The sequence below is a fragment of the Trachemys scripta genome, chromosome 3, assembly GCF_013100865.1.
Source record: "Trachemys scripta elegans isolate TJP31775 chromosome 3, CAS_Tse_1.0, whole genome shotgun sequence".
Lineage (NCBI taxonomy): Eukaryota > Metazoa > Chordata > Testudines > Emydidae > Trachemys > Trachemys scripta.
Genome location: NC_048300.1, coordinates 23,996,099 through 24,010,740, shown reverse-complemented (window position 1 = coordinate 24,010,740; position 14,642 = coordinate 23,996,099). Strand labels below are relative to the sequence as shown.

The 14,642-nt window shown below is 47.0% G+C and overlaps 1 protein-coding gene across 5 annotated transcripts in view; it reads left to right on the top strand.

Annotated features, from left to right (window-relative positions):
• CCDC85A (coiled-coil domain containing 85A) overlaps positions 1 to 14,642 on the top strand; it is a 183,782-nt gene that overhangs the window by 157,707 nt on the left and 11,433 nt on the right. For 2 of the 5 annotated variants that reach the window (XM_034764289.1, XM_034764288.1), the window contains exon 4: positions 13,878 to 13,997. The exons of the other annotated variants lie outside the window; for them this stretch is intronic. In XM_034764289.1, the coding sequence (XP_034620180.1) occupies positions 13,878 to 13,997 (120 nt within the window). The remainder of the gene's footprint in view (positions 1 to 13,877; positions 13,998 to 14,642) is intronic. 5 annotated transcript variants of the gene reach the window in all.

The window sequence follows — 14,642 nt, the reverse complement described above, 5'->3', positions numbered from 1 at the left end:
CTCCGGAACAGCGCAAAAGCCGCCTGAGGCTTCAGCGCCGCCGAGAAGCTCCGGTGCCGAGGCATCAGGCTTCCAGTTGCCTGCCTCAGTGACGGCACCGTTCGGCACCGCGAATGAGACGGTGCCGACATTCCACAGCACGCCTCACCCGAGGCAGCCCGACATTTCTCGCCCGGCACCGACCGCGGCACCGACGCCTGCGGGGCATTCTGACGCACAGCCAGAAGCCCCGATCGCAGGAATGCTCTTGTGCAGCAGCCTCTGTCGGCTCAGCTTTCATCTCCCGCAGGAGCTGCTTTCACTCCTTTTACCCAGACAGCTGATCTGCTAGTATCACCTACCTTGCAGTCTCCGCTCATGAATGCATATTCTGTTTCGATGCCTGAGTCAGGATCTGAGCAGTTTTCCTCCAGTGAGGAGGAAGCAGATCCACAGGGAGTTTTTTCCCCATATCTTGACTCCCAGCCCCGGACCCAGAGCAATAAGGGCTATGGAAATACTACCTCATCCCACTCTCAGGACCCTGCCCCTTGGGGGATGAACCCCTGGATGGCACCACCTATGCCCTACCCGCCACCATGGCAATACTGGACACCATGGACATCATACCCTCGGGAACACATGCCCCGTAGCCATTCGACCAGGCGCAACACTGATCCAGTGCCGTCTCCTAATGCATATGCTAGTGACACGAGACGCCTGACAACACAGCCACGTTCCCAGGATAAACCTAGCCCTTCTCCTGGTCCAACAGATCCGGAGTTAGCACCGGAGGAAGCATTACTTCCCCTTCCTCCCACTCCCTCTGATGAATATACAAAATTCCAGGACCTCTTTAAGAGAGTTGCTAGTGACCTGAACATTAACCTGGAAGTGGTTCCCGAACAACAGCATGAGCTAACGAACATCCTACAGCCCCCTTCTTCCTCCAGAGTGGCACTTCCAATTAACGCAGCCCTTTTAGAACCCGCTAAGTCCATCTGGCAGACTCCAGCGACAAGCCTACCTACCTGCAAGCAAGCGGACAAGAAGTATTTTATTTCTCCAAAGGACTCTGAATTTCTTTTTACCCACCCAGCACCAAACTCATTGGTAGTAGACGCTGCGAACCAGAGGGCTAGACAACAGTATTCTCGTTCTGCCCCACCTAACAAGGATAGCAAACGACTGGACCTGTTTGGTCGCAAGGTCTATGCATCCTCCACCCTCCAATTTCGCATAGCTAATTATACTGCAGTCCTGGCAAAATACGACCATAAAAACTATAATAAGTTAATGGACTTTATTGATGACATTCCAGAACAAAGAAAACAACAGTTCAGAGCTATAGTTTCTGAGGGCCAAGCCATTTCACGCACCGCTCTCCAAGCAGCCCTCGATGTAGCCAACACAGCGGCAAGATCTACCGCTACGGCGATAGTCATGCGACGGGGCTCATGGCTCTCCTCTTCCTTTTTTCCTCGCGAAGTTCAGAACACAATTGAAGATCTTCCCTTCGACGGTGACAAACTCTTTGCTTCTAACACGAATGAAGTGCTTCATTCAATGAAAGACTCCAGAACAACCCTCCGGTCTTTAGGTCTCCAGACACCTACGGCAAGAAGACGGCAATATCGATACCAACCATACCACCGGCCACATTATCCCGCATTTACACAACCTTCCCATAGACCGCAGGAACAGCAACAGCCGCAACGTCCACGACCAAGATTCCAGCGACGTCGCCCAAACTCTACAGGGGTGCCTCAACCCCCACCAGCTAATAGACAGATTTGAAAACTTGGTCGAGGGTTTAGAAAGCAATGCCCTCACTTCAGCCGGCACACCAATCTTTGGACACCGCCTACGACCTTTTTTCCAACAATGGAGGAAGATTACCTCCGACAAGTGGGTCTTAGAGGTAGTTACAATTGGATACGTCATCCCCTTCCTCTCCTTACCTCCCACCCACCCACCCTCCCCGTCCCTCTTCAGGGACCCTTCTCACGAGCAGCTACTCCTCCAAGAAGTGCAACATCTCCTTCATCTGGGAGCAGTAGAAATCGTGCCAGAGCGACACAGAGGGAAGGGTTTTTACTCCCATTATTTCTTAACGGAGAAGAAAAATGGGGGATGGCGACCAATCCTCGATCTCAGGCGGCTCAACAGATTCATCAAAAAGCAAAAGTTCAAGATGGTGACCCTCAATACCATAATCCCAGCGCTGGAGCAGGGCAACTGGTTTTCTGCCCTCGACCTACAAGATGCCTATTTCCACGTCACTATACATCCGGCCCACAGACGTTTCCTCCGATTTACCCTTGGTTCCACACATTTCCAATACAGGGTACTCCCCTTCGGACTATCTACAGCCCCCCGTGCTTTTTCCAAACTTCTAGCTGTAGTCACTGCTCACCTCAGGAGACAAGGGGTAATAATATTTCCGTACCTCGACGATTGCCTCCTCAAAGCTTCAACATTCGACGAGGCGCTCCGGTTCACACGACTCACAGTCGAGTGCTTTCTTTCTCTCGGCCTACAAATAAACAGAGACAAATCCACATTACGCCCCACCCAGCACCTTCAGTTCATAGGCGCAGACCTCGACTCTCGGACCGGGCTAGCATCGCTCCCACCCGATCGCTACAATTCCATAAAACAACTGACCACAACTATTCGCAACAGCCCTCAGGTAACTGCCCGAGACTGCCTGCAACTACTAGGTCACATGGCCTCGTGCACTTTTGTCGTCCAGAATGCACGCCTACACATGAGGTGCTTCCAAGCGTGGCTGGCAACGGTTTACAAACCGAATATGCATTCTTTAAACAAGACTCTCTCCCTGCCTACTCCAGTCAAAGACTCCCTACGTTGGTGGACCGTCCACTCCAACCTTTGTTCTGGAGTCCCGTTTCTTCAACAGGCTCCATCACGCATTCTGACCACCGATGCATCTATGACAGGGTGGGGTGCACATATGTCTCATCACACAGTACAGGGACTATGGTCACCAACCGAGACCTCCCTGCACATAAATGTACTAGAACTTCGAGCCATTCGCAACGCGTGCCGTCACTTCCTGCCACTAATCAAACATCATCACGTACGCATAATGACGGACAACATTGCTTGCATGTTTTACGTAAACAGGCAGGGCGGAGCTCGTTCCCATTCGCTGTGCACAGAGGCTATGAAGCTCTGGAATTGGTGCATTGTGAACAACATCCGGGTATCAGCTGCTTATCTTCCCGGGATCATGAACACCACAGCGGACGAACTGAGCAGACGCTTCCCATGGGACCACGAGTGGGAGATAGACGACAAAACCATTCACGAGGTATTCAGCATCTGGGGTTACCCAACAATAGTCCTCTTTGCAACTGCAAAGAACAAGAAATGTCTCAATTTCTGCTCCAGAGCAGGACTGGGCAAACATTCCCTGGGGGACGCATTCATGATCTCATGGCACCGAAACCTATTCTATGCGTTTCCCCCGATACCAGTTCTCAACAGGGTTCTGATAAAAATACGAACGGATCGAGCCAAGGTGATCCTCATTGCCCCATCGTGGCCCAGACAACCATGGTTTCCCTTCCTCACCAGAATGTCAATCCAACCACCAATCTCCCTGCCGCTTATTCCGAACCTTCTATCTCAGCAGCACGGTCGTTTTCTCCACCCCAACCTGTCCATGCTTCACCTCAAGGCCTGGTTCCTACGTGGTTCTCCCAACGCGAATTAGATTGCTCCGAACAAGTTCAGGAGGTACTCCTACATAGCAGAATGCTCTCTACTCGCAAGACCTATCTTCAAAAGTGGAAACGATTCACACATTGGTGTTCTGCCAAACATCTTTCTCCTACCTCGGTACCTCTTCCGTTTATATTGGACTATCTCTTGGGCCTTAAGCGATCCGGCCTTTCTTTCAGCTCCATCAGGGTCCATTTAGCTGCTATTACGACTTTCCACGACAAAATTGATGATACGTCTGTCTTTGCTCACGCTACTACGAAGCGTTTCCTCAAGGGCCTACAAACCTTATATCCAGACATTAAACAACCGACCACCCCCTGGGACCTTCATCTGGTACTGTCTGCCCTAACTCAGCAACCCTTCGAACCCCTAGCCACGTGCTCCCTTTTACACCTCTCCATGAAAACAGCGTTTCTAGTGGCAATTACTTCTGCCAGACGGGCAGGAGAAATAGCAGCTCTCATGGCTCATCCACCATATACGATATTTTTTAAAGACAAGGTTACCCTCAGATTGCATCCCAAATTTCTTCCAAAGGTACACTCATCATTCCATATTAATGAACCCATACACCTCCCGACTTTTTTCCCGAAACCACATGCAAACTCCTTTGAAGCCTCAATGCATACACTAGATGTTCGCAGAGCCTTGTCATTCTACTTGGATAGAACCAAACCCTTTAGAACCTCTTCTAGACTTTTTGTCTCTGTTGCAGAGCGCTCCAAGGGCATGCCTATTTCTACCCAGAGACTCTCGAACTGGATCTCCCAGTGTATCCGACTGTGCTATCAGATGAAAGGGGTTGCACCTCCAGATGGCATTAGAACACACTCCACTAGATCTCTGGCTGCCTCCATCGCGTTCTTACGCAAAGTTCCCTTGGCTGACATTTGTAAAGCAGCCACCTGGTCATCTGACCATACTTTTGTTAAACACTATGCCCTTATTCAAGGCCCTTTATCTGACATACGCTTGGGCAGGGCGGTACTCTCGACGGCGTTCCTACCAGATCCGAAGTCCCTACCTCCTTAAGATACACTGCTTTTAAGTCACCTGTAGTGGAGCACCCACAGGGACATCGCTCGAAGAAGAAGAGGAGGTTACTCACCCTGTGCAGTAACTGACGTTCTTCGAGATGAGTGTCCCTGTGGGTGCTCCACTACCCACCCTCCTCCCCTCAACTTCGGAGTTGGGGGGCCTCCGTGGTAGAGAAGGAACTGAGGAGACCGGCCACGCATGCGTTCTATTACCCTAGAGTCACAGCGGGGGGGGGGGGGGGCAGATTCTGAGCATGCGTGGCCGCTATGAGTACTGCTGCAAAAATCTCCGGGCGAAGGCGCAGGGACGCACCAACACCTGTAGTGGAGCACCCACAGGGACACTCATCTCGAAGAACGTCAGTTACTGCACAGGGTGAGTAACCTCCTCTTTTGTTTGCCTCAGTTTTGGGGTGTCTCTTTTGAGACACTTCAAAGGGGCTTGATTCTCAAAAAGTGCTGAGCACTTTCCTTCTGAAAATTGGTCCCCTTTTGGAGGTCTTAGATTGGACACCCAAAAATGGAGGCACTCGCAATTACTACAGTAAAATCTATTTTATCCGGCATGTTGAGGGAATTGGGGGTGCCAGTAAGTGAAAAATGACAATTAACTAAGAGGAAGGGAGTTTGGGTGTGGGGGGGTGTGGGACTGAGAGTTGGGGCATGGGAGGGGGTGTGGAGCACGGGTTCTGGGAGGGAGTCTGGGTGCAGGAGGGGTCTTGGGCCAGCAGGTTGGGGCACAGGAGGTGATGGGGGTGTCGAATCTGGGGGGTGCTCACCTCGGGCGACTCCCTGCAAGTGGCAATCTGTCCCGGCTGCTCTTAGGTGGAGGTGTGGCAGGCGGCTCCTCGTGCTGCCACTGCCCCAAGCGCTAGCTCCGCAGCTTCCACTGACTGGGAACCACGGCCAATGAGAGCAGCGGGGGCAGCACCTGTGGCCAGAGGCAATGTGCAGAGCTGCCTGCCGCGCCTCAGCCTAAGACCAGCCAGGACAGGTCATCACTTGTAGGAAGCTGCTCGAGCTGAGCAGCCCTCAGATCTGGCACCCCAGACCTCCTCCCACATCCCAACCCACTGCCCCGAGCCCCCTCCCACACCCAAACTCCCTCCCAGAACCTGTGCTCCACACCCCCTCCCATACCCCAGCCTCTTGCCAGCCCCGCACCAACCAGACTATAAACCAGAATTTCAATGAAGATCAGAAATACCGGTTTATAGAGCTTTCCAGTTGGTGAAGTGCCAGATAAAACAGTTTTTACTGTAGTTTCTTTAGAAAACCTTGATCTTATCCTTTATTTATTAGTTCACAAGCATCCCTAGTAACTCCTCTCAGTAGAAGGTCAGTCTGATGGTACAGCACTGCCACTATTTGCCAGAAATGGCCCAGACCAAAACCCCTGATAAGGAAGAACACCAAAGCTGGTAGCACTGAGATCCGCAACCAGTTCTTTGACTCTTAACCCGTTATCTACTTATTGGGCCAAACCAAAACCTGAGCTCCAAACTTTGGAACGCTTGATGTCCAGATCCAAAATGAAATACCGAGGTCTATCTTTAAAGTCTATTCTCACAAGGTAAACAATTTTGGACAAGTCTTTGTAAGCCACCTTGAGCTGCTCAGATGGATGGCAATCAGGGGCAGTAAAGCACCTTTTGTAGCGCATAGGAACCTGTTGCCTCTTGTGAAAGGACAAAAAGAGGATGGATGCCTGAGGGAGAAAGATTCATTTTTCAAACACTTCTTATGAATGTGTGCATTGGATTTGCCTTGAGAACTGTGGTTGCTTTGACCCATAAATGTTCACACCTAGTTCTCATGTTCAGTTGGGGACAGTGATGGGGGTAAGTATTCTGTGCGTACACAGAAGTGACTTCCTGGAAGAAATCATAGCGCCTGCAAGAAGGCATGGACTCTGACAGCAGCACAACTCACAGGACTCATATTTTCTGGAATATGGGAGGTTTTAGATGCCTGTGCTGCATCTTGTATTTTCCTTGCTTTTAATATCAATATTTATTTTACACAGTTTGAAATTGGCCAGCGTTTTCACTGGCCAGGGGGTCAGTAAAGAAACTGAAAATATTGACTCATAAGAAAACAAAGGGACCTGAGAGAATTTTTCCCAAAACAGAATTGCTCCAATCTATTTTATTACTCCTTTCCTCCCTCCCTTTCAACTTGAAACTTATTTCCTTTTCAAAAGGGTAGCTTTAAGCTTGTTCAGTAACTAGCAGATCTATAAATTTTTACTTTGGATTTATTTTTATATAAAGTTATATAAATTCCCTTCCCAAATTGATACCAGTATATCGCTTTGGAGAACTGTAAGATTCACTATGTATTGTGGTAAATACATTTGTATGTCAGTGTTATCAGCCCAATTACTAGGTTCATATGCCATCAGTTACAATTGTTTTAATCACTTTCTCATAAAAAAGAAAAATCCCAACATCCTTTGAAAAGATGAATGTACAGGATGAGATGAGTGAGAACCTAAACTGGTTTCAAATGCTGATCTAAACACTCATTTACATGTTTTCAGCATACAATTTATGATGTCTATATAGAAGCATTCTCATTTCTGTAGCTACCCTGTTTCCCCGAAAATAAGACAGTGTCTTATATTAATTTTTGCTCCCAAAGATGCGCTAGGTCTTATTTTCAGGGGATGTCTTATTTTTCAGAAATGAAAAATGCCTTATTATCGGTGGATGCCTTATTATCGGGGAGGTCTTATTATCGGGGGGATGCCTTATATTACAACGAGAGGCAAAACTGTAAGTAGGCCTTATTTTCGGAGGATGTCTTATTTTCGGGGAAACAGGGTATGCTTTTATTTCTAGGATTTTTCACATATGGGGCTCAATCCCACAATCTCAGTGTGCTGTGAATTCCCAGGAAGTCTCAGGATCAGGCCCCTTGTCTGTAATAATCAGACAATTCTCTGTTCTCTTCAGCTTGTGCAGTCATTTACACTTTGCACTGGTGTAAATATCTATATCAGGTGTAACATAATGGAGATGCAGGCCCAAAATGTTTTCATAAAATCACTCAGAACATACAAACGCAGGCTGTTTCTTATGCAATATTGTCAGGGAATTCAGTTGCATGTCACTTCCCTGTGCCTGTTCTCTCCCCCCCCACCCCCCACCCCCCGGCCCCATTTGTCTTTTCTATTTAGATTGCAGCCTCTTTGGGAGAGAGAGAATGTCTCATATTATGTGTTTGCACAGGACCTAGCACAATGAGGTACTGATTTTCATTGGAGGCTCTTGGTACTATTAACTATTATGATTATAACAGAAATGCATTCCCATTTCTACAGAAAAAATAATTAGGGTATTTTGTATATAATACAGTGTTTCCAAGAAAAAAATGTTGGAAGGAGACATATTTTCCTGTATTTTATCAACTTCTAAATGCTTTCCTTTGTTTTGCTTTGCTTTGCATGGTTTTCTTCCTTTTTAAATTAAGTTCTGTGTGAAGGATGAAAACAGCAAGGGATCATATTAGAACAGGTCAAGTTGAAAAGATCATCAGTACCTCCTAAGTGTATTACATAGCTGTTTCTCTCTGTGGTGTTATTGGGTTGCTATTGCCAGACTGAATTTTTAGCATTTCACCGAAGTAGGCTGCTAGATAAGGTTACCTCAACACAGCAGTTTTGCCTTTTGCTCCCTATCGTCTATAGGAACTACTTTGAATACTGCAACTTGAGGTGCTCAAACAGCAAATGTTTACTTAGCTAGTGAAGTTATTGCAGCACAATGCCAACTCTAAGTCCCTATTGAAAAGAATTACTAACTGTTGTTGTTTGCTGTTTAAATGCTTAGATCAGTGGCTATTATGATTTCACTATTTCTATTACAGAAGTATCTAAAGGCCCCAGCTAAGCACATATGCCATGTCTACACTAGGGATGCTTTACTATACTGGAAAAGTGCTTCTAGTGTTGATGCAGCTTTTACTGGCTTCTGTCTATGCAGCTATGTCAGTCAAGATTCACACCTCTGGCCGGCATAGCTATGCTGGATGAAGTCTATAGTGTAGACATGGTCAGCGTGAGAGACAGCCCCTGCCTTGTAGAGTTTACAAATGTAAATGATCAAGACAGACGAAGGGTGAGAGGTGAAACAGAAGAAGAGTGGGGAGTGACTTACCAAGGTCTCACTGTAGATCAGTGGCAGAGCCAGGACTACAACCCAGCTTTCCTCAGTGCAGGGATCGGTAACCTTTGGCATGCGGCTCACCAGGGTAAGCACACTGGCGGGCTGGGCCGGTTTGTTTATCTGTTGCATCCGCAGGTTTGGCCGATCACGGCTCCCACTGGCCGCAGTTCGCCACTCCATGCTAATGGGGGCTGCGGGAAGCGGCGACCAGCACATCCCTCAGCCCGCGCCGTTTTCCACAGCCCCCATTGGCTTGGGATGGCGAACCACGGCCAGTGGGAGCCGCGATTGGCCAAACCTGTGGATGCGACAGGTAAACAAACCAGCCCGGCCCACCAGGGTACTTACCCTGACGAGCCGCGTGCCAAAGGTTGCCGATCCCTGCCTCAGTGCTTCATCCACTAGATCATGCTGGTCCCCAAACTCTTTTTGCTTGGGTAGCCCCTTAGGGCACATCTACACTGCAGTAAAAGACCTGTGGTATGGCCGAGGCTGGCCCAGGTCAGCTGACTCAGGCGCGTGGGGCTCACACTGTGGGGCTAACAGTTGCAGTGTGGATGTTCAGGTTTGGGCTGGAGCCTGCACGGAGGGTGAGTCTCAGAGCCTGGGGTCCAGCCTGAGCCCAAGCTTCTACAGTGCAATTTTTGCCCTGCAGCCTAAACCCCGCGAGACTGAGGATAGGTCTACACTATGGGGTTAAGTCGACCTAAGTTACGCAATAAGATGAATGACATAGCTGGAATCGACGTAGCTTAGGTCAACTTAGTGCGGTGTCAACTAAAACTCTCCTGTTGACTTACCTTACGCTTCTCATTGTGGTGGAGTTGATAGGAGAGCTATCTGTGATCAATTTAGTGGATCTTTACTAGATTTACTAACTTGACCCCAAGTAGATCAGCTGCCACAGCGTCAATCCCTGGTAAGTATAGACATACCCTGAGGTCAGTTGACTCAGGCTCTGAGACTTGGTGCCTGCAGGTTTTTTATTGCAGTGTAGTGTATCTTCTCATGCCAGGCCAGCTGCTACTCTCTTGGCTTTCCCTCTCCATTTTTGTTTCTGTATCATTGTTTGTTGGGGTTTTTTTTGAGTTTTTGTATTGTTACATTTTTTAAGATTCCTCTCATAGAATATCAGGATTGGAAGGGACCTCAGGAGGTCATCTAGTCTAACCCCCTACTCAAAGCAGGACCAATCCCCAGACATATTTTTGCCCCAGATTCCTAAATGGGCCCCTCAAGGCTTGAACTCACCACCCTGGGTTTAGGAGGCCAATACTCAAACCACTGAGCTATCCCTTCCCATTTTCCTCACTGCCTCATTCCCCTACTCACTGGAAGTCTACACTCCTCTGAGTGGGAGAAGATCCACTGATGCCACCCATGGCATTTTTGAATGCCACAGGCCACAAGTAAAGAGAATGGACTTGCCAAGCTGCCGTCTGAGCCATATCTCCATAAATGGGAGCTACTTCCAAGGCTGGTAACATTTGATGCCATTGCACAAGCAGCGAGAGAATGCAGGTGACTTTCGAGGACCCACCTGTCACTTTATCTTTAGCAGACTACATATGTTTAAAGTGGGAAAAGGATAAATCAGGAGTCATGTATCTCCCCACTCACACTGCCCCTCTCCGAATAAGACACAGCAGTATTTGGGCTGCAAATTCTACAGGGGAATGTTCCAAAATTAAACTCTTCCCAGTCAATTTAACTGTAATTAAAATATCCACCCCCACTCATGGAAACATTTTGATTGAGGTTAGGCATTCTCAAAACCTAGTGTGACAGACACAGTGACTTCCTGCAAAATCCTGGAAAAAAACCTTACTGAATTAAGTTTAAGTACCTTTGGAGTCCATTGTATTCAAAATACAAAGTTTGTGTTAATGTGCAATTCTATGTAACTTCAGTAGGGGAGATGTGACCAGTGTAAACCCTGGGAAGTGTTATGAGGATCAAAGGACTATTTAAAACAATGAGCCAGACAAAAATGAACTTATGGGACAAACAAAGCGAGGTGGGTTTCCCAGAAAATCTCTAGGGGGAGATGTAGGCAAATATACCCTCTCTGGGTACACAAGCTTCTTTTGAAGCTTAGCCCTGAGGAGGAGACCTTTGCTGATTACCTGTTCCCAGGGTCCCAAGGTCAAAGACCCACACTGTATAAATGAAAACAACAAGGAGTCTGGTGGCACCTTAAAGACTAACAGATTTATTTGGGCATAAGCTTTTGTGAGTAAAACCTCACTTCTTCGGATGCATAGAGTGAAAGTTACAGATGCAGGCATTATATACTGACACCTGGAGAGCAGGGAGTTACTTCGCAAGTGGAGAACCAGTGTTGACAGGGCCAATTCAATCAGGGTGGATGTAGTCCACTCCCAATAATAGATGAGGAGATGTCAGTTCCAGGAGAGGAAAAGCTGCTTCTGTAATGAGCCAGCCACTCCCAGTCCCTATTCAAGCCTAGATTAATGGTGTTGAATTTGCAAATGAATTTTAGTTCTGCTGTTTCTCTTTGAAGTCTGTTTTTGAAGTTTTTTTGTTCAATGATAGTGACTTTTAAATCTGTAATAGAATGACCAGGGAGATTGAAGTGTTCACATACTGGCTTATGTATGTTACCATTCCTGATGTCCGATTTGTGTCCATTTATTCTTTTGTGGAGGGACTGTCCGGTTTGGCCAATGTACATGGCAGAGGGGCATTGCTGGCACATGATGGCATATATAACATTAGTAGATGTGCAGGTGAATGAGCCCTTGATGGTGTGGCTGATGTGGTTGGGTCCTCTGATGCTGTTGCCAGAGCAGATATGGGGACAGAGTAGGCAACGAGGTTTGCTACAGGGATAGGTTCCTGGGTTGGTGTTTCTGTGGTGTGGTGTGTAGTTGCTGGTGAGTATTTGCTTCAGGTTGGGGGGTTGTCTGTAAGCGAGGACTGGCCTGCCTCCCAAGGTCTGTGAGAGTGAGGGATCATTTTCCAGGATAGGTTGTAGATCGTGGATAATGCGCTGGAGAGGTTTTAGCTGGGGGCTGTATGTGATGGCCAGTGGTGTTCTGTTATTGTCCTTGTTGGGCCCGTCCTGTAGTAGGTGATTTCTGGGTACCCGTCTTACTCTGTCAATCTGTTTCCTCACTTCCCCAGGTGGGTACTGTAGTTTTACGAATGCTTGATAAAGATCTTGTAGGTGTTTGTCTCTGTCTGAGGGGTTGGAGCAAATTCGGTTGTATCTTAGGGCTGAGGAAGCGTTGTTCTAAGTCAGCCATGAGGAACAACGCTTCCTCAGCTCTCGTCCCCTAGTGCCCCTCCTCTACTTGCGCTACATTGATGACATCATCATCATATGGACCCACGGAAAGGAGGCCCTAGGAGAATTCCACCTGGACTTCAACAATTTCCACCCCACCATCAACCTCAGCCTGGACCAGTCCACACAAGAGATCCACTTCCTGGACACTACAGTACAAATAAGTGATGGTCACATAAACACCACCCTATACCGGAAACCTACTGACCGCTATATGTACCTACATGCCTCCAGCTTCCATCCAAGACACATCACACGATCCATTGTCTACAGCCAAGCCCTAAGATACAACCGAATTTGCTCCAACCCCTCAGACAGAATTGACATCTCCTCATCTATTATTGGGAGTGGACTACATCCACCCTGATTGAATTGGCCCTGTCAACACTGGTTCTCCACTTGCGAAGTAACTCCCTGCTCTCCAGGTGTCAGTATATAATGCCTGCATCTGTAACTTTCACTCTATGCATCCGAAGAAGTGAGGTTTTTACTCACGAAAGCTTATGCCCAAATAAATCTGTTAGTCTTTAAGGTGCCACCAGACTCCTTGTTGTTTTTGTAGATACAGACTAACACGGCTACCCCCTGATACTTGACTGTATAAATGAGTGACTCTGAGTCCTGGGTGTGCTTGTTTTGAACAAAAGCTGTTCTGAACTTGTGACCGCAGAAAAAACCCTTGGTGGGATTTCATGGACTGAATCCTTCCTGAGCCCTTGCTGGAATTGGGATAATTTCTGCTAAGCTTATTAGCATGTGTGTAGGTTTTGTTTATTGTTGTAATACGTTTCCTCTATAATGCCTTCACCTTGAAAATATATGTGTTTGCTCAGAATGGGCTGTGTGGAAACTTTTAATTGAGGGCAATTGTTCTGTGTATAGCCTCTGAGGAGAAAGCAAAGCAGGCCTGCTTAGGTAGCCTGACTTGCTGGGAACTCACTGTAGGCAGGGAACTGTGCAGCTTGGAAAAACCCTTGTCAGGAGGGAGAGAGACACAGGTCTCTTCCCAAGAGAGGTGACGGCTGAGGAGCTGGACCATGGAGGTGAAAACAGGTGCAGTTGCCCTGAACTGTGACACCTATATTTGGGGCCCAAACTGTTTTCCTTTAAGCTTCACAACACCTTTCTGAAGACTGTCGATAAGTAGTAGTATCCTAATTTCCCAGATGGGAAAACTGAGCCACAGAGTTTCAGTGACATGCTCAAGATTTCAGTGAGGCTCCAGTACAGCAAGCTGCTCTGCACAGATAGACCTTGGTAGAACACCTTGCAGATGCTAAGTTAGTGGCAAAGCTGAGAATAGAGCCAAAGCATCGGATTCTGCCTTGTCCTCTAACCACTTTACCAGGTTTCCTCTCTGTGATAGTAGGTGACCACCAACAAGGGTAAAGAGTATCTTTAGAGAATCAAACTCAGGCAGTTTGATCAATGTAGCTGATGTATTTTAGACTTAATTCAGGTCTTTTTATTACTGAAAGTAGCACAAGCATGGCACAGAAATAGGCAAAGGTTTTGAATGAAATATGCCCTCCATGCTCACGTGATAAACTGACTTTTTAAAAAATGTACATCTGCTTAATTAGTTACAAACACCTTTCATTATTAAATAGTTTTTAATTTTCTACTAAGGCTCCCCTTAGGATGCCATCAGGGGCGGATGGGAGTTACTGCTCTCCAAACCATCCAGCTAGCTTCAGTGGACATGTCTCACCTTCTCAGCAGCCTGAAGCAGTGGTAAATGCTATTAAGGTAACACACACTCCCATACAGTATATGCAGAATGTTACGTATGTTGTTTGACATATGTTCCATTGTACTTAGAGCAATATCACTGCAATATCTTTGTATACAACATTATTTTTTGTTTCAATCATGTACTTAAGAGTGTGAGCTCTTTGGGTCAGGGACTATCTCCATTGTGAGCGTACAGTGTCTAACACAATGGGCCCCATTGTGTTCCCATAATAAATGATACATATTTTCTTTTATGACTATGATGAAGGGTGGGACAAGCAATCTTTGGACTTGATGTATTCTCTGCTACAGTATAAGGTGAATAATATGAATATCACAAACATTTTTTTATAAAAATGAAACCAAATTATACAGGGCACATGCATGGTATGGACTTTGTCATGTGATTTCAGAGAGTGTGATATACCTACTATGGAGTGCTGAAAACGATTCACCATAATCTCTTCAGTTCTCATGCTAACTTTGGTCCAGATTGTGAACCTCTTTCTTACTTTGGTGAGCACACAGGAAGTAGTCCTGTTGACTTCTAAGGAATTATGTGAGCAGAGGGCTCACAGTCTGGCCCTTTGTGACTTTAACAGCAGCTACTTCCCTTAATGAAACAAAATGTTACAATGACCTATCAGGAGGTATCTAGCA